The 20,287-nt window shown below is 39.1% G+C and overlaps 2 protein-coding genes across 10 annotated transcripts in view; one reads left to right on the plus strand and one right to left on the minus strand.

Annotated features, from left to right (window-relative positions):
• Positions 1-6,522, minus strand: part of mRpL10 (mitochondrial ribosomal protein L10) — a 13,815-nt gene extending 7,293 nt beyond the window's left edge. Inside the window, exons 1-5 of one of the 7 annotated variants that reach the window (XM_045746021.2) lie at positions 6,463-6,522; positions 5,351-5,600; positions 3,368-3,532; positions 2,205-2,306; positions 343-531 (exon numbers count right to left, since the gene is read on the minus strand). In XM_045746021.2, coding sequence (XP_045601977.1) covers positions 343-531; positions 2,205-2,306; positions 3,368-3,532; positions 5,351-5,575 — 681 coding nt within the window. In that variant the 5' untranslated portion in view covers positions 5,576-5,600; positions 6,463-6,522. Of the gene's footprint in view, positions 1-342; positions 532-2,204; positions 2,307-3,367; positions 3,533-5,350; positions 5,601-5,717; positions 5,869-6,238 lie in introns of those variants that run through there. The other 6 variants (XM_045746025.2, XM_069338254.1, XM_045746024.2 and 3 more) reach the window with 6 other exon arrangements.
• An 828-nt stretch (positions 6,523-7,350) lies between these two features.
• On the plus strand, positions 7,351-19,900 carry LOC123760371 (mitochondrial thiamine pyrophosphate carrier). Of its 3 annotated transcripts, none has more exons than XM_045746019.2 (9): positions 7,351-7,476; positions 8,849-8,990; positions 9,610-9,762; positions 11,612-11,776; positions 12,088-12,256; positions 15,332-15,477; positions 17,161-19,245; positions 19,424-19,465; positions 19,733-19,900. In XM_045746019.2, exons 2-7 carry the CDS (start codon positions 8,853-8,855, stop codon positions 17,353-17,355), a joined length of 966 nt encoding a protein of 321 aa, XP_045601975.2. In that variant the 5' UTR covers positions 7,351-7,476; positions 8,849-8,852; the 3' UTR covers positions 17,356-19,245; positions 19,424-19,465; positions 19,733-19,900. The 3 variants fall into 3 exon arrangements, with proteins under 3 accessions (XP_045601975.2, XP_045601973.2, XP_045601974.2); XM_045746017.2 differs by lacking the exon at positions 7,351-7,476 and adding an exon at positions 7,498-7,632; XM_045746018.2 differs by lacking the exons at positions 7,351-7,476; positions 19,424-19,465 and adding an exon at positions 7,498-7,632.
• The last annotated feature ends 387 nt before the right edge of the window (positions 19,901-20,287 follow it).

Genomic DNA, 20,287 nt, shown 5'->3' on the forward strand with positions numbered 1-20,287 from the left:
GTGTGTGTGTGTGTAGTAAATATGACTGGGAAGGAGTAACTAATCCTTTGACTGTGGGAAATTTTGTTGGCATCAAACTATTGCTAAATGGGGTTAAAAAATTAAATAGCATTTTCCTATCCGTATATAAAACTATATGGCATAACACTGAACTATAACTCATGAGCAATGAGCATGGTTAAAATAGATATAACTATGGTGCTTTGGAGAAGTACTGTATAACAAATTTGTCTTCTAAACCAAATCTTAATTAAAAATGTACAGTACTAACATTTGTATTTATAATCTCTTGAAAGTTATGAATGAAATGGTGGGGATTTCATGACTTTTCAAATATCTCACCTGGTTATGTATAAGGTTGTGAGAAAGGTGCTGGAGTGGTTCACCGAGAGTGGCAACCAGCTGAGCCTGAACACTCTGCAAAGGCGGCAGTGCAGCATACCGTTTGAGTTCGGCAACACTCATGAATCTGTTCTCCACAATTCCGCCAATTAACACCAAGCCGGGAATCTTCCTTTCAAGTTTAAGCAACTGAAAAAAAAATTTGAATGCTGTTCATGAGAAGCAACATAAGCGGGCATACCATGCATCCTTCACGAACATACAGCATCGAATGTAATGAAAACATCTCTTTCTGGTAGTGCCCCGGTGGCTCTCTCTAGCTTTCTCGCAATGTCAGCAAAAGTCAGCGAAGCTTTACAGAAACTGCTGGGGTTACAAGACCTGAAGCCTCAAAACTGCCAAACTCCCTAAACAATTCAACCATTTCACACATAACTAGATCGAATCCATTAATGCTGATTGCAACCACAAGGCAGCTTGCAGCTCAAGTCCCCCACCAGCTTGTCACTTATTTTTGGCAGCTTGTCACTTATTTTTGGAGCAAATAATAACCACACAAATAAACTAATGTACCAAGAATGGAGGAAGGGAGACAGGGAGCCACTTTGCCTCTTCCAGAAAGAGTTGTTTCATTACATTCAATGCTGGTTTTCTGGGGAAACCCTTTGGCGGCTACCTACCTGAAAGAGACAGAGCTGTGGAAAAATGCCCAGGTTCAGACTCCAAACAAGCAGCCTCAGATATCAAAGGGTCCAAACAGACCCCTTGATATCCGAGGGTGGATATCAAAATACGAGAAAACCGCCGACCGGAGGGAGGGAGAGAGGGTTGCCAGGGAGCCTCTGGGACTCGCCCAGAAAATGGCATTTTATTACATTTAATGCTGGTTTTTTAGGTCCAGATAGACACAGTCAACCCAACCACCTCTTTCTTGTAGTATCTCTGTGGCTGTATCATAAAAACTAAGTAAATCTGTTACAGTATGGTTTTTGAACAGAAAAATCATGTGTATGTCCATTATTATGTCATTACTTTCTAGGTGTTCTCCCCATTTGGCTTTAACAATATTTTCTAGTGTTTTGACTACCAAGCAAGTTAATGATATGGGTCTATAATTTAGCAGTTTTTCTCTACTATCAATTTTTATAGATTGGTACTATGTTCGCCCTTTTCCATATACTAAATCTGCTAAGATGCCTTTGCACAAGGATGCCTGGTTTACAAATCTGCCTGGCCAAATGTCCTCCATTCTTCCTTCATAGGCTTCCCAGTCTATTGCTTTTAAGTTGAAGTCCCCCAGTACCAACAATCATGATTTATCTTATCTACTTTTACTATAATCTCTCTCATGACCATTATGAGAGCCCTCTCATTTGTCATCTAGTTCCTCCTTTGTCCATGTGTTGCTTGCTGATGGGCTGTAGGCATTTACAATTTTCAGTTTATCATCCTGTTTCCAGATCTGCAATGCCATTATGTCAACTTTGAGAGTTTTTGATTACAGTATTAACTCTTACCTTAAGATGTTCTTTCATCAGCGCAGCCTCTCATAACCCATACCTCTTAGTTTTGGAACTAGTTATTGACATATGAACCTTCTCCAGCTTCGTCTTTTGCTAGATAAGGTATGGACTCCATGCTGGAGCTGCATACTCCATGACTGGTCTGACATATGTGGTATACAAGGTTCTAAATGTCACCAACTCTACATTATAGGACAAATGCATTTAGCCTAAATTTAAAGTTTGCAAATGAAGTTTTTTCTTGAAGTAAAACAATTCCCTACAGTTAAGTTCTCCTTTTACATGAATTAAGGAGTTACATTGCATACAAGCATAAACAGCATACTTTCTCTTCCTCACCTTGGATACCGCAGGTTGATCACCAACAAAAGTTACTGTTGACGATACGTACAACTTCAGAAGAGCTTCATATTTTGTGCCAGTGAATGCGAGCTTCATTATCTGAAAATTTAAAGCATAACTACGTTAACCTAACCCACACATAGGTTATTTTCAGCCGCAATCTTGCGACTTGTTCTCTGAATGATTACATTAATAACACACACTGCTGGTCCATTACCCTATAGACAGAGTAGTCATTTTTACCAAATACAGTAAAGAGCAAAAATCCAAGCAAGATGATGGCATTTCCCTTATAAAAAAATAAATAAAATTGAGTGTAATGAAGCGCCATTTTTTGGGCGAGTCCCGGAGGCTCCCTGGAGCTATGCCACCAGACTAGTCCCGACCCAAGAAATTTGAGTTACGGTATGTGGAATCAACATGTTACTGGAAGAGATAAGAAACTAGGGAGATGTGATTACCACATACAAAATACTCAAGGGAATAGACAAGGACAGACTATTTAGCAGGGGTCATACATGAACAAGTGGGGGACAGATGGAAACTATGTACCAAAGAATTTTTTCAGCATCGGTAAATAATAAATGGAATGCACTAAAAAGTGAACTGGTGGACACAAACTCTATAAACAAATTTAAATGTAGGATAACAAGGCTCCAATACAATCTGGAAGTTATATACCAGTCAATTAAGAGTCAAGAGGCAGAACACAAGAGCCCTGTACTCATCCATTATATTACCCCCGGGGATCAACATATGATAAACACAACAGTGTATAGGACTAAAAATTATGAATGAATCTTTGACTGAGAAGAAAGCACTTGCATAAAATTAGTCTCCAATAATGTAAATTGACTCCATATGCTTAGAGATGACTTTAATACACTATGTTGCAACATACAAAGATCACACCATCCCTTGATATGTTAAGTAAAATTATATGTACATGTGCACTCTTTTTGGAAAGTTAAATGGCCTGGATAAATATTACATGGTTGGAAATGTTTTATGGATACCTGGACAAAGGTTAATTATTACATTTTCAGCACCCACTATTGCCTTTAGCAGTGAAAATGGTTAAATATTAAGTCATCAATATCTCTTTTTTCACAGCTATATATTTCAATTTATGAACTGCTCAAGTTGTATACAGTACTCACATTATTGTTATGTTTCAGGTATTCCAAGTTTATCTTGTTCAGCTGGACTCTAGCTTCAAATAGATCAGCCATAGTCATAGGCAGCTGATGAAATACTGCTACTAACTTGGCACAATCAATTTTTTCCAAGAACTCTTTAGCAAGAATTTGCTCAAAAGGATTGATCTGTCCGAGAAAAATAAAATTATTACAATACAGTAGTACTTTATGGTCAGTTTTGGTATTAACACAGTTATTATTTATCTAGTTAAACACAAGACTAAATTGGAGAAGGTTCAAATGTATATCATCAGACTAGTACCCGAGCTTAGGGGGTATGAGCTACGTGGAGAGACTACTACAACTAAACCTCGTGTCACTGGAAGAAGAGTTGGGGGGGGGGGGGAGACATAATCCCCATATACAATATTCTCAGAGGATAGATAAAGAAAGCATATATAACATAGGTGGTACATGCACTAGTGGAAACTGGGTACCCAAATGAGCCACAGAGACATTAGAAAGAACTTCTTTAGTGTCAGAGTAGTTAACAAATGGAACGCACTAGACAGTGCTGTGTAGGAGGCAGACCCCATACACAGTTTCAAAAGTAGAGCTGAAGCTCAACCCCTGCAAGCACAATTAGGCGAGTACAACACAGTACTGAACTTTTAGTATGGTGACACTTATATATTTTCAATGTTAAGAAATGCATGTGATAACATATTTGGAAATAAATCAACCGGTCATATGAACTAAATATAAACAATACCCAAAATGGGAGCAGAGCAGAGCAGACAGTAAATTCCTTGGTGTTCACATTCACAAAATATTGAACTTTAATTGCAATTAACAAAATATAGCAAAAAACCAGCATTGAATGTAATGAAACACCATTTTCTGGGCGAGCCCGAGGCTCTCTGGAGCTGTCGGGATAATGGGCAATACTTTAGACCAGGGCAATAGTCAATGGAGTTCAGCCTACTGAGGACCACGTGCCAGAATCTGGGCCCCAATCAGAGAGACAGGGAGCAATGGCCCTGGGAAAACCCCCCTGTGGCTGGGTTTTTTCTTTATCTGTAATTGACTGGGGTTGGGCACCCAGAAAGATAGGCCATAACAAACCAGACCCCCCCCCCCACATGGTAAGAAAATTGCAACCGAAAACTGAACAGAGAGGCACAACTTCCTCAACTCCCAAGGGAACAAGCAAACGTCACACCACGCCGCTTGTCCTTACTCGCCAACATTGCTCCTCCCACCATACTGTTATTGTTTACATTACACTATTTACACACGTTATTTATACGTATCTACACATTTCATTCACCATAACAATGCAAGTAAGTTGGTATTGTGGCCAAACAGCATAGTCGCTACTATGCACTACACGAGAAATCACACAGCAGCCAGCAGACGATGCTAGGAGTACGACACCACCTCCCTCGCCTAAATGGCTCCTCCCAACATACTCCTGTTGCTGTTATTACACTATATACACACATTGTATACATTACATACAGCCTCTGTTGAGGTGATCAGATTCTGGTCTTGGCCTCCAGTATGTGCTCGTGATTCATTAGAGCCTGATGTGGTACCAGGGTTTAGAGGACTTATTGTGGGTAGCTCAGACACAGAAGGGACCTACTGGAAAGAGGCATTTCATAACATTGAACAACAAATTTTTTTTAGCTTGGTTCAAATTGTCGTGGAAAAAGATTATAGACGCATAATGGACTCAAGAGGTGAACACCAATATTTAGCTAAGAAAGTTACAGAATACGCAGATTATGCAAATTTTGCTTAAACCACACCAAGGATAAGCAAAGGTATAGGACATAACCAAAGTAGTACAGTATTGTATGTTCCATTGCGATATACCGGACCTTCGACAAGCCGTCAACTTCCTGTCCTTGTCGAGGCCACTAGTGTTAGTGGCCCTTGGGTAAATCAGGTACAGTATGTGTGTGTCTAGAGGCTATAATAATAAAATAATTACTGTACCTCTTCTTGTAATTTTTGTAAAGCTTTTATTTTCTTATCACAGGTATCTGCAGGATGTACATCTTCATTTGGATCTTTATAGATGGGCTCGGTAAGTTTCAAAACCACAGCCCGCTTCCAGTGAGGTATTGCAGGTTTTCGAATATTTGGTTTTCTTCTATATCTTAATATCTGAGTGAAGGGACTCTTGATACATAAGAATTGACGTCCAACTGATATGGACATGATGGCTTGTATGCTTCTGTATCACCTGTGTAGCAAAATTAAGGTACTGTATTAGTAATGACCCTGCTTAAATTTTATTAATAAGTACAGTAATATAACTTATGATACATAGCACTACTATAAGTAACTTCCAGGCTCTTACTGTAACACATGTAACCATATGAGTGGGGCAACAAACACTGCTGCGACCATTGTAACAACTGCAATGTTCACCAGTGTAATGATCACTGTAATCAAGTACTGTAATGATGATTTTACAACTACGGTAACACTCATTATAATGGTTGCTAAAACTAATAACCCCTTTATGCAGTAACAATCTCAGCAGAAAATGCTCATCCAGTTATCAGGGAAAGGGTGGAGAAATGATCAAGGTGTTATTGATATCTCGACAATTCTTTCAGCCCAGATGGAAGATAAGGTTACTGAAACAAATAATGCCGCCACCACTCCTCCAGGAACCTTGATAATTAGGGTAATTGACTCTGGCGGAGACCAGTCAACTAATACCGTGTTCTTGGGAACTTTTAATCTTTTATTCCTTACTGGATGAATGCAATTACTTTTAATTTAACTTCATGAATTACAAGGAATATATACTGCTTCAGTATACTGAAGCACCGTATACTGGTGCTTCAGTATACTTCTACCAGGTCCATATACCGGTGCCTTAGTATACTGCTACCAAGTCTGTATACCGGTGCTTCAGTATACTGCTACCAGGTCCATATACCGGTGCCTTAGTATACTGCTACCAAGTCCGTATACTGCTACCAGGTCCGTATATCGGTGCCTCAGTAGTATACTGCTACCAGGTCGGTATACGAACCTGGTAGCAGTATACTGCAGCACCTACACACCACTGGTCTACGCCACTACTCACACACCTCTGCTCTACACCTTCACTTCTCCTCTACTGTTTGTGTACGGTGACTGATATTCCCGCTGGGCTAAATGTTTTAATAATAATTAATATTAGTAAATTCATGAATAAGGAAATTATACACCGTAAAATATATAAAGTATTATAAGTAAAATATCTGTAAACTGTAAATGATAATATACGGTGTATAGTTAATGTGAACAACAGTAATTAGCCCTCGCTGGAAGCAAGTCTAATTACAATAACTAAAAGCTATATTAGAGTAACAAGATAAAGTAATTATAACATGTAAAAGTAAATTACCAAGTAAATTATGTTGGATACAATGTTGGTCTGAGAACACCAGATGATGCTACTTTACCCACAGGGTTATAAACCCATGGAACTGCCTACCCGCCGAAGCTTTTAACGCCAAAAAACTGTTCAATTATAAAACATTGAAATTGAAATTGAAATTGAAATTGAAATAAGTTTATAAAACATTTGCAACGTACGATTATGTTACGTTGTTCATACCTTTAAAACCTATGTACCTTCTTGAATATAAATAAATAAATCAAATTAATTACAAAAATAAATATTATCCAACTGGAAAAATCACCAGGGCAAATAGGGGACCTTTGACAGCCCGCCGGCTTCCTGTCCTTGTCGAGGTCACTAGTGTTAGTGGCCCTACAGGTAAATTCGGATACTTAAATTTTTTAAATTTTGCCCCGAGGGACGAGTTTATTGGGATACTGTACAGCATAATAATCCAACTGGGGGCCATCAGAGATTTATACAGTTGGATAACTATGAACGATGACTATGAAGAGGCTAGACTGGATTAGGTTATGTCTAATGTTAATACCTAATGTACAAGAATGTAAGAATTGTATATATTAATATATAAAAATAAATACAAACCAAATCTGCCTGAGTCGTGACGTCAGAGTGACGTCAGAGTGTTACAGGCCGCCCCCCCCCCCGGGCCGGTGCTCCACACACACCTATGGTGACCTCCACACACACAACATTGGTAAGGTCTCTTATATCATCCTTTGCTAAGTGTTTGGTGAATTAACCTACCTAACACAAGGTGAACCTTGCGTAGCCTAACCCCGCTTGACCTGCTGCTGGTCAACATGGGCCCGGGTTCGACTCCCGGGCGGGGCGAGGCAGTCTGCACCTTAGGGTAAGGTCACCTGGTCACAGCCTCCACACCCATTTCAACAACGTAATTTCTTATTGCCCAAACCTGTACTTTATATTGTTAGTTAGGTTAGGATAGGTGAGGTTAGCTTCCTTTTAACGTCCATTAGCCAATTGTCTTACACCTGTTTCGTTACACCTGATGCTTCTGTTCACCTGGCAGTAAACAGGTTCCTGGGAGACATGTGTTGTAGGTTGCATCCTGGAGAAGGTTAGTAGTTGGCTCAGTGGGGGGGGGGGGCCTCGACAAGTCCAACAGGCGTGCTGTCTCCGACAATAGAAAACCATACACAGTTTTAACTTTTTTTTTTTTCATTTATTATGCACCCCATACCCATCTTGTGGGCGGTAATGGAAAGGGTTACAGAGGCACATAATGGGCTCAGGGACTGAACCCCACAATTCATTTAGCTAAGCAATGTAAAATCTTGATGAGCTAGTTACAAAATTCGGTATAAGTCGTCACATCAACAATGGGTTCGAGATCGGCTATAAGTTCGGTTTCTAAATTAAGCAACTGACATATGTGGAGAGCTAGTGTCACGATATGTTTGTCCTGCACACCGCCCCCCATCCAGTGGGCAGCGGTGGATAGGTTACAATCACTTAGTTACTACCTACAGTTAGCAAGCTGGGGATGTTTGGCTAAAATTTCTGGTAGCAGATCATTTTGAATGAAATATTTACATATTGCTGGAACATTGGTTATAGAATTGTCTCTGAATTCATGTATTTTTTTTTTGGGCAGTGATCGAGGGTGTGCAAATAATTTTGTTGACAGTTTACATTTGGTCCGGTCTACATCAGCAGATAATGAGAATTCCCAGAGATACTTGTAATCGAGTCTAAGCCGAGCAGTAGTAACATCTAGAGGCATGCTGATTTTATTGGATGAACCATAGTTCATCCAATATTCTTTGTACTGTGTACACATTTTCCCCCCCCCTCCCTTGTTCTCATTACCCTATAAAATCTTGTAGTTTTGCAGTCATTGTATCTCCTGTACTCATTACAATCAATCCCTATAGATATTACATCCTCTGGACTCTTTATACCCTGTTTGTATTGTGACACAGTGAACTGTCCGTTATCTTCCTCCTTTTCTGTACTATAATTGAACCTTAACTAGTATGTTATAGACCATAGTACAGTGTACTGTGCCATATATGCATTACTGTACTGTTTCATATTTTTAATAGGGTAATGGTGAGCCATGTTGGGTACAAAGGTGACAACCAAGAACATCTGACACCTAAGGATCATGCATTTGCTGGTGCTGTTAGTGGGTTCCTCACGCGGGGTTTCCTACAGCCCTTGGACGTTCTTAAAATTAGGTTTCAGGTGAGCATCGTAATACTTTTCTGTAAATTTTAAATATATGGTACAATTTGTATTCATTATAGTGGGGGGAAGTTACTGTAGCAAGAATCTTTAACTTGTACATAGTGCTGGAAATTTGGGGCATTTTATTAGACATAGATATTTATCTTTTTATTATGCTGTGAAAATGTATTCAAAAACCTTTACAAAACTGATGAATTCAAAATAATAAAAATTACAAACAGCATACAGTGTCCCCTTTCAAATTTGGACTTCTCAATAGCATAACAGAATAAACATAAACAGAACAATTTTTTCCCTGGATTTTCCTGTTGGAATTTCTAAAAAAACAAAAAAACTCTAGACTCTGGAGGATACACAGTGAAATCCAAATTACCAGTTTATTATAGTATTAAGTAATGAGCAAGCGATTAGCAGAGAAGTATGTCGTTGGCACTAGTACTGTTTTGGATATTAAAAAGCAAAGGAAAGAAATAAGGAGTTTGAGAGAGAGCAGTGGTGACAGGAGTAGTGACAAAAAAATCATAAGAACAAAATGGGGGGAAGCTTTGACGAGCTGCCAGCTTCCTGTCCTTTGTGCTTTTTCCTGATTTTCCTGACCTTACATTATTTTACACAGCTTCAGGTGGAGTCTACAAGAAGATGCAGTGGAGGTCTTTACCATGGGATCCTTCAGAGTGCTGCCAAGATAATGCACAGTGAGGGTTTAACTGCTCTCTGGAAGGGACATGTCCCAGCACAAGCCCTTAGCATCAGCTTTGGAATAACACAGGTGAAATTTATCATCTACATAGATTAAAATTTTTTTGTCTTTTTCATGATATGGTGACATTGTAACTCGTCTTTCAAAAATTATATAGGCTTTATTTAATCTGGATTATAAACCCATGGAACCACCTACTTACCTAAGCCATAAATGCCAAGACATTACTTCATTTCAAAATCCATTTTGAAAAAGGCCTTTGAAACAATGGCGGGGGTACCTTTAACGAGCCACTGGCTTCCTATCTCTGTTGAGGCCACTAGGGTGATGGTGGCCCTCTGGTAAATTCAGTTAAATATGTAGTTGTATCCCAAAAAAATGTACATTTTATAACACATACAGTATAGCACGGGTGTCAAACATGTGGCCTGCGACCCACTCACTGCTTCAACTGCACCTTGAGCAGTTTAGGTTAGTAGTACAGTACAGTATTGCATATACAGTACTGTATATTGGGTAATTTGTTTTTGTCTGTTCTGTCCATTTAAAGTGAAGTGCATGTAGGTCCAGTAGTGCATGATTCTTGTGAATGTTAGTTCAGTAGATATTAATTATGGTTCAAATTTAATCACCAGACTAATTTTTACAGTCAACTCGAAGAGGAAATGATGCCCTTTACTGTATTTTCTATTGCAGCTCATGAAAATACAGATGTAACCAATTCACCATAACTTGTAATTTTAATTGATAATGTTAATGAAAATGTACAAGTAACTGAAGCGTTTGAAGAACTGATATCAGTAAAATGACAGCCACATCAGGTGACGCTATCTTTCAGTTTGATATAAGTGCTATACAAAGTAGGAGTTTATTACACAAAAGCTGTATGCCTGGCTATGTATGGAGCAAGGCAAATGATTGGTAGAAAAAGCTGGTGTGGCTTCTGAATTAAAGGGAAATCCACTAGTTGTGAAGGCCAACCATGAATTTCTCATTTTAATTGAATTATTTACTGAGCAGTGTTATGCAGACTGAAATATGAATGTGAAGTCTTGACTACAGACAAGTTAACTGCTTTTGGAAGAAAAAAAAAGAACTATCCTCATGGACTGCTATATCACACTGATGTTCAGTAGTTGAGTAAATGAAATTTGTTGTTTTAGAATTGGTGCAGCATAATATACTGAGATGGTATAGGATACGTTGGTAGAATTACCTAGTCTTTTAACGAGAGATGTGTAAAAGGGTGGAAATAATAAACCATATGGTAAGGGCAGATGATCAATGGGTCGGAAGAGAAGGTTGGAACAATGTGGTTTGGCTTTATTTCCCATTGTTGGTACAAGAACCTTATTAGGCTTATTGAGATCCCTCTAGGCCATCTGCTAATCTGTCCCTGGATGTAACCCACAAGAGTTACCCAATTCCCAGGTTACTATTTGTTGCTAGGTGAACAGGGGCATCATATGAAAAGAAACATTTCTCAAATGTCTGTCTTGTGGTGGGGATTGAACTTGAAATCTTTTAGTTGCAAACCAACTACTGTATATTGCACTACAGATCTCAATACTGTACAGTATACAGTATATGGAAAATCAGTTTGGAGTGGGAGAAGTGTTTAAGAACTTCATGTAGTGAAAGGTTTATGTGGTGATGAAAAGCCTACTGGAGTAACGTCTGCTGTGGTCATCTATTAATGCAAAGCTCAAGGGAGAGATTATAGTACTGGGGCTATAGATGGATAGATAGGAATACAGATTACTCTATTCTGAAATATATTTCACTTATATTTCAGAATAAAGTAAGAATAAATTAAATTTCACTTTTATTTTATTCCTTTAAAATTTGTTTGCAATACTATTAAAATGTTTGTCTTCACCACAAGTAGAAGTACTCATAGTAGAAATATGTTCCTCAGTTTTGGAGCTATGCTGTCTTGACAAAAGCAGCCAATAACCGTGGTATTGGTGAAGGATATTTAACTCACGGTGTTTGTGGAGCGCTGGCAGGAATATGTGGTACGCTGGCATCTTTTCCATGTGACATAGCACGGACAAGACTAATTGCTCAAGGAATTCCAAAGGTAATGTGAAATAAGTGATGAAAAATATATATATATATATATAATACAATGGAGTCTCTCAGATTTAGCATTAAACTAAAAATATACAAAATACAGTATTGTTCATTACTGTATTGTACAGTATATCCAGAGTTCAATAACTACTCAGCAGCACAATTTGAGAGACTCCATTGTAGATAAAATATATAGGTCTTCTAGTCATTACTTTAGTTAGTTTTGGCAATGCTATGTGGTTTGTTTATATTACATTTAAGTGAAAATTTGTATTTCCTTATGAAATGCAGCTGTCTTGTAACAAATATTTTTCCCAGTGTTACAGTGGGATGTTGGATGCGTGGAGAAAGATGTTACATCAAGAAGGGATATTTAGCCTTTGGCGAGGCTTGGTGCCCACCCTGGCCATGACTGCTCCGTACACTGGCCTCACCTTTTGCTTTTACAATGCTTTTTTCAAATTAGCTTCCAAGAGTATTGGGAAAGGTAAGATGATGTAATCAGTTATCCATAATATGGGAAAAATTCCAAAATGATGAGAAAATATTTAATTTGCTACCAAAGTCTGAAGCAGCTAATTCTGGCACTGTAGCAGCTGGTTAGTTCCTGCAATTGCTGACCATTTAGCATGACATGCATGCAAGCTTCAGGAATCAGGTTTCTGGTCCTCCTGGTTTGGGTAAGGGTTCTTATGGTGCCAGTGTCTAGAGCTGTTGAACAGCATTTAGCTTGTTTTCCTTCTAGGCAGAGATATTCCGAAAATATTTTTGAAGGGTTGGAGCACGTTGGGGTGCTTTGGGGCTTGCTTTTTTGATGGGCTGGTACTCTTGATACCTGGTTATTTAAAGTCATTTCCCAGAGCCTTCAATGGGTGTGGTCCTTGACCTCTGTTTTGGCGTCACAGGTGCTGTCTCTGCTGTTCGCTCTGCTGCAGTATAAGATTGTTGCAAATATGGATGGCTGTGTAGGTGGTTGAGGTATTATTCTCCCTGCAGTGAATATATCTGGTGTTCCTGGTCCCCAAGTGGGATGTGAGCATTGAGCAAAATGTAGGGAATGACTCCCAGCCTCCATCATTGAGCAGGACACAGGAGGAACCCACAGTATAAATGACCAAGCCCCACAAAATACCCACAGCCTCGCATGATGTCCAAAAAGACAGCACTGAGACCCAGGACCAAAGATGACACCTTGGAAAAGATGACCAGGATCAAATGTGAGAGGGTTACAGGAAGGAGGTAATGAAAGGAGGAACCCAAACCAGGCCAAGAGGGTTCTGGAGAAGAACTGGCTGGAAGTGCTAAAGCCCAAAACAAACTCTGTAACAATGCCAACAAAAGTGGCCACATTGAAAGCCAGCAAAAGAAGCTCCAATAAGCTGAATGAAAAAACCCAACAGCAGCAGGCAATTGCTGACGGTCTGCCGAAACCAGGGCTGAGAGAACACGACCATCTTGGTCGATGCCAGTTAAGAGGGACAGAGAAAAACAAAAAGCAAGCCAAGCCATCACATGACCAGAGCCAAGAAGATAGCTGCAGGAGTAGCAGTATAAAACCATTCAGCCACACACCAGACAGACTTGAATTTCTGATCAAGAAAAGCCAGATGTGAAAAATAGCAAAGCCCAAACTTCCATGAGACGCCCAACCACCCAAACTACCAAGCTCCTAACCAATCTCATGTAGGAGACAGAGCCTGGAAGACACTTAGGTTTATAAACCAAGCCCCAAGACCCAGACATAAAGATGTAACTGACAATTAAGGGAGGGTACCCCACAAGTATCCAGTCTGGAAATAAAAAAAAAAAATTGAGCGGGAAGGAATTCCCAGCAATTGTAGGTCTGGGTCAGGCAAAAAAATGTCAATTGCAAACATCTCTCAAACCAGGAATGAGGGAGACACAGAAATCATATTGAAACAAAGAACATCAACAGAATGACCGTACAGATTGAGTCTCACTAACCAATCTGTCCTCTTAAAAATAGTCGCTTTTCGCTCGTATGCGTGCTATGGCCAAAAATGGATGTTATTTGAAATGAAATTGGCTCACAAAAGTAATGTACTGGCCCGTTTTCTGTTCGGGTCCTCCGGCTTACTTGGAAAGGTTAGGAGAGGAAACTTTTAATTAACATTTTTCATGACTTAAAACTTTCGGAGAATTTCCTGCCCTCTTAGCCTACCAGAGGACCCTTAACTTACTGTTTTGGAAAAAAATCCCAAATTTATTTTAAATCTTTTTCATTTTCAAATTACGTCTATTTTCAGCCATACGGGTAAACGACCAAATTCAGACGTAATTTGTAAGAGGCCAGGTTACAATAACGTGGCTGAAGAAGGTTAACCAAACCACACACTAGAAGATGAAAAACTGGAGTTTCGGTTCGTCCTGGATCATTATCATAATCGACTTGATAATGGTCCAGGACGGACCAAAAGCCGTCGTCTTTTCATCTTCTAGTGTGTGGTTTGGTCAACATGACCGTATAGCTCGCAAAACCAATGGAAGGACATATCGCTGACCATCTACCCTGTCAAAGAGGACAGAACACAAGGAAAGACTGGCTGTGAGCACTGTTGACACATCAATAAGGAGAATCTGTGGATTCAAACCCCCCAAAAAACAGAAACAGAGCAACAACCAAGGTCAGCCCCAAACCAAAAGAAACCGAACCTAACTTCATTGGGGAAACAAAGAACCACAAGAGGAGACGGGAAACCAGATCAAGTGGACCCAAGAACGAAAGTGCAGCAGAGCACCTTGCCAAACCTAGACACGCACCTGTTGGAGGAATATCCCATAAATTAGGACAACCAGCCATGAACCCATAGATAAGCTGAGGTACTGTACCTTGTACAGGGCAAACATAAGATGCTGTGGAACTAACCCCAAAGGCTGGAGAGGGAAATGGCAACAGAAAAACCAGAAGGAAACGGACCACTCCTGAAGGTCCCCAGTGAAGGCAAAATGGGAAAGTCTGTGGTGCCAAAAGCAAAGCTCAGCAGGATGACCAAGTAGGCAGAAACTGACCATCTCAAAACCCCTTGAAGTGAATGATGCAACCAAATGAGAGAGATTTTGTACCAAGACTAGTGGTGGTTAAAAAAGGAGCAACATTCCGATGGCTCAGATGTTGTAAACATTATCAAAGCAATTGCTTGTTTTGATGTGCTCCTTGATAAAGAGGTAATCTTGTATTCCCAGGCACTCTTATGCCTTTGATGGGGGCGAGATCTGGTCTCTGGTAGGCACTTGTGATTCATTAGAGCCTCGTGTGGTACTTAGGTTTGGATAATTTCAGGTGTGTAGCTCAGGGAGATACAGTGGGAGCCTTCCCAAAGAATTTTTTTTATGTCTAGTGTACAAACATACAGTACTTCAATGCTATTGTTTTGTCTCAAACTGGTAGTTATTGTAATATATTAGTAATAGTAATTATGAAAAGAAAGCCCCATGCTTAGAAGGCTATGAAGCACTATCACAGAATAAAAATGTTCTTGATATCATTCTGGATACCAATCCAGTACAGTCCTGTAATAAAATGTATAACAACTCGCAACAGATAGTGAAGCATCATGGTTAAGCTGCAGCGGAGTGAGTGGTTTGGCATCAGGGGTGTGTGCTAAAGTGTGCGTCTACCCTCTCGATGTCTTCAAGAAGAGGATGCAAATAAGAGGTTTTGAGGAAGCTCGCAGGCAGTTTGGCAAGGTTTGTGCATTTTAAAAATTACTATAGATTGCATTTATAAAACAAAGATTAATCCAATGTGAGCCAGGAATTTGAAGTTGCAGTGGGGTCGTGGAAGTATGGGCTACCAACAAAGGAAGCCACTAGTCGTAGACGTGTGATGACAACAGCAAACACCAGTGATTACAGTATTAATGTCTTTATATATGTGCAAATGATTAAATGTATCAATTATGGAACTGAGAGTGGATAAAAGAAAGTAAAATAAAATGTGTACTGTATTTGTACATATTTTGACACCAAAATTACGGCACATGTAAAAGTACAATTTTAATATACAAAACATAACCTAGTTGAAATTGTTTCCTATTTATTGTCAAGGTAAATATATATTAGTGGGAATTAGATATTTATTCACACTTAATCCTTATATTTTAACGAGCACAAATAACCAAACTACATTTTTTGTTAGATAAGCCTACAAAATACAGTAATACCAGAATGAAGGCAACAGTAGTACCCGTACAGTACCAAGATACAAAATTACACTCGCATACCACTTAATCAGCCATATCCGAATCCACTTCCAGAGGATCTGATGACTTCGATAGACTTTACAGTGCAATACCATAATCACATATTCATATTGTGGTTAGTTATTGCTATGTTTACCAGGACCAAAATCTTCCCCCCCCCCCCCTTCCTCTGTATAGGCAAGGGGGTACTTGACCACCACAATAACCAATGGAAAAACTTCCCAAAAGGTAGAACACAACAGAACAAGCAATTGCTTGGACATCCTTTGCAACCCTGATTTGAACAATGCATACCACTCGTTGCCCAGGACCAACTGCTAGTAAAGACATATTTTAACACATCATTTTGAGATTTTCAGATTTACTGATTCTGCAGATGTGTTTAGATATACACAAAAGCAGTCAAACAGTTTCCAATTTCTATTTCCTTCATGGTTAGGTTAGCCAACCAAACCCTATGAATAATCAAATGAACCTTTGACTTCACGGAAAAGAAAGTACTTAGTAGTTATTCAACTGTCAAATCTTTTGTGCACCCACATTTGAACTACTATCAAAGCATAGCTTTGATAGTAGACCATAGTTTGATAGTAGCTTTGATAACCTTCACCTTCAGAAGGACATAGAAATTATAGAAAGTACAAAGACGTGCAATAAAAATCATCCCAGAACTAAGTTAACTCATACAAGCAAAAGTTAAGTGCTACAGGACTAACAAAACTGCAAACCAGACATGATATAGTGGATCTCGTAGAAACTGTTAGCATACTGAACAAATTGAAGGATATTAATCCAGACAACTTCTTTAAAAGGTCACATGTAACAGACAAAGGAAAAGAGCTTCAAGCTCAACAAGCCACAATGTAAGATGGAAAACAGGAGATACTTTTCCACCCATAGGGATATAAAACCATGGAAACATTTATCTACCAAAGCTGCAGTTTAAATGCCACTTAGAAAAAATTCAGGAAAAATAGACTTGTCAGGTCACCAGCTTCCTATTCCTATCATGGCCATTAAATAGATGGTGGCCCACAGGTAAATCATTAATCACATTTGTCATTGTGCATACATCATAGGCTACATATTTTCATACAATATACATAAACTGTACCTTACTATCCCAGCATTTTAACCTTTTGTTTTTAGAATGTATGCTATATTTCAGGTTGTTGTGTACCCAAGTACTTTGAAATGCATCAGTCAAGTTACACAAGAAGAGGGTATCTTAGCTTGGTATAAAGGGCTGTGGCCAGCCATGTTGAAGAGTGGTTGTGCATCAGGAAGTATATTTATAACATATGAAGCTACCTGTCGTATTCTTGCTCACATGCATCGCACTAAAGAAAATAGTGATAAATGATAAGGAAAATTAAATCTGCAGTAATATCATTATTATGACCCACCTCACATTCTACCTGTTTGTGATAGAATTTGAACCGTGCTTGGGTTGTATGCTGTAAATGTGCAGCCTAAAAAAAAAAGACACCAACATCGACAGACACCCGATTTATTTATTTTGTTTCAGAAGGCGAGTGCAGTAGCCTGTAGGACAATCTGTACCGCTAAGTGTGTGAGTTGGAAAGTTTGTCACCATCATTACCACTGACACCTCTCTCTCCACCATAACGCTGACACCTCTCACTCAGATCTGGAAGAAAATCACTAAGATTGTGGGTATATTAGTTCCAGACATCTTGTCCATCCTTCACCTCCATGGTTCTGTTACTCACTTAGTTGTGGTTGAGCTTCGGCTCTTTTGTCCTACCTCTCAACTGTTGAGGCAGTTCTGGTGTTGGTTGAGAATGAACTGGTTCACACTTTTCAACAGTTAGCGCTGGTACTCGTCTTCTTCCTACTTTCCTTACTCGTAAACCCCATTATCGAATCTCATCTCTTAGATTTTAGCACCCACCTACAGCTCCACTATAATGACCTTTTCTCTCTTTCTGAACTCCAGTCTGCCCTAACCCTCTGCAGTTCTACATCAGCAGGCTTGGACAGCATTCATTGAGATGCTCCGTCATCTTCTCCAGTGCACTTTTCAATACAATACTTACTAAATATCTATAACAGTATTTGGGAGACATTATAAGTCCCCAATGACTGGATTGAAGCCATTGTTCTTCCTATTTGGAAACCCAGTACTTAAGGGGCTTCCTCTAAGGATTTTTGCCCTATTGCACTGATAAGTTACATTTGCAAACTTTTTGAATGTATGATCAATGTATGTCTGAAGTGGTTCTTAGAACACTATCGCCATTTCTCCCCCTCTCAATTTGGCTTTTGCAAGTGTCGCAGCACAACTGATGTTTTAATGGCCTTAGAAGTCTACTTCGTTCGTACTGCCTTTGCTGCGAAGGCCTCCATTGTTGCAGTTCTTTTTTACCTGGAAAAGGCTTATGATGATACCTGGAGAAAACATATTGTGTCTCAACTACGCTCTTTTTGGCCCTTGTGGCAATCTCTCGCTCTTCCTTCAAAGCTTTTTTTCTAGTTGTTCGTTTAAGGTGAGACTTGTACCACTTTCTCATGACTCCTTTCGACAATATGTAAGTGTTCCGCCAAGGTAGTGTTCTGAGCACTACTCTCTTTTTTTTTACTAGTTGCCTTAAATGCTCTTCCTACTGGTATTCTTTCCGCCCTCTATGTTGTTGTTCTCACTCACTGCTGTCGGGGTGATGACTCGCCTTTCTTCCAACAACAGTTTCAACTTGCAATTAATGCCATGTTGTCCTGGAGCCATGGCTTCAGGTTCTCTACAACTGAGACTTGTGCTATGACTTTTACTCGGAAACAGGTCATTCTTCGTCCACCATTGTCAATGTACAGAAAATATGTATATATTGCCTCTTAAAAATAAAGGTTGGACAGATTTGTATTAATATGTAAATTAATTAAATATGAATATTATTATTACTTGGCCTTACTATTCAATTCAACCTTCCAACTTTTACACTATGCAACTGCTCATCGAAACTGCACTGACCATGCTCCCTGTACCTTTGTTTACATGGGAGCCACATTACGAGTTAACAACAGTTCTGGTGTGAAGCTATTCCTGTCAACACCCAAGATTCTCCCGGGAATATTGCTAGTATGTTTCTACTACTGTATCACAAGACACCACCCAAACTCGCCTTGAATAACGCCAGCTACTATATCATAAGCTGGTGAATAGAATCCAACGTCCCATAAGCGTCTTCGTGCTTACTCCGAAAGCTAACGCACAAAGCCTTAATGCCATGTCAAGGTAAGGGCCAAGTAAAGTTAGGGCCTTTGCTAGTAGAGCTTCACCTCATATTAGTGTTATAGCCAATGGATACTGATAAAATAAAGCTCTTCCAATATTCACTTTTATTATTTGGCAATTATTGTACATTTAGCAAAAATCTAACTTCTTAACATTTGGTAATTTCTTCCTTTGACAGCCATGGGGGTTGTGCCATGCTGGTTTAAATTCATAATTCTCGGTAAGACCTTCACTTGGATATACTGATGATAGAATTATTCTTAGTATATTAGTTTTATATTTCACCTTTGTTCCAGGTGTTCAGTTGTTAATATTGAGGAAAAGGGACTAATGTATTTGTAGAGTTTACAATATTAAAGTATGGTAATATTATTTTACAATTTACAGTATGGTAATATTTTAATTTTTACTCTATGAAATTTGATACTGTATATATTAATTTTAAGATTTATATAAATCATTAATTGTTGTAATTTCTTTATTTTAGATTGGAAGGTAAGCCGAATGCAGCCTGAATCACATAGTTATTAATAAGGACAGTTTGTAAAAATAGTATATAATTGATCTGTTTGACAATAGAAAGTTACTGTATTCTGTTTTGGTTTTTGGGGCCCGCTTTATGATGATCCCCTTCTGTATAAAGATTCTGCTAAACTTTTGGAGTTTATCTTTGCCTTCCATTTGTCTTAGTCACATACATCTTGCCTCCGAGTTGAATGTTAAAGGTCTTGTCCCATACTTCCTGGGGAGCTGATAGATGCACACTCCTCTATCTGCAGTCCTCTCTTGTGCTGTCTAGACTTGATTATTATTGTATTATTATTATTATTATTATTTTGTATTTATATATCCAAGAGTTCTTACATTTCTTGTACAGCCACTAGCATGCATAGTGTTTTGGGCAAGTCCTTGATCCTAATTTTTTCTGGAATACGACCCGCCAAATCGTTTAACAACCAGAATCGTTTACCCATTCACTGCTGGGTGAACAGAGGCTACAGTTAAGGATTGGCACCCAGTCACTCCTCGCTGGCCAGGATAC

Source organism: Procambarus clarkii, chromosome 39, assembly GCF_040958095.1.
Source record: "Procambarus clarkii isolate CNS0578487 chromosome 39, FALCON_Pclarkii_2.0, whole genome shotgun sequence".
Lineage (NCBI taxonomy): Eukaryota > Metazoa > Arthropoda > Malacostraca > Decapoda > Cambaridae > Procambarus > Procambarus clarkii.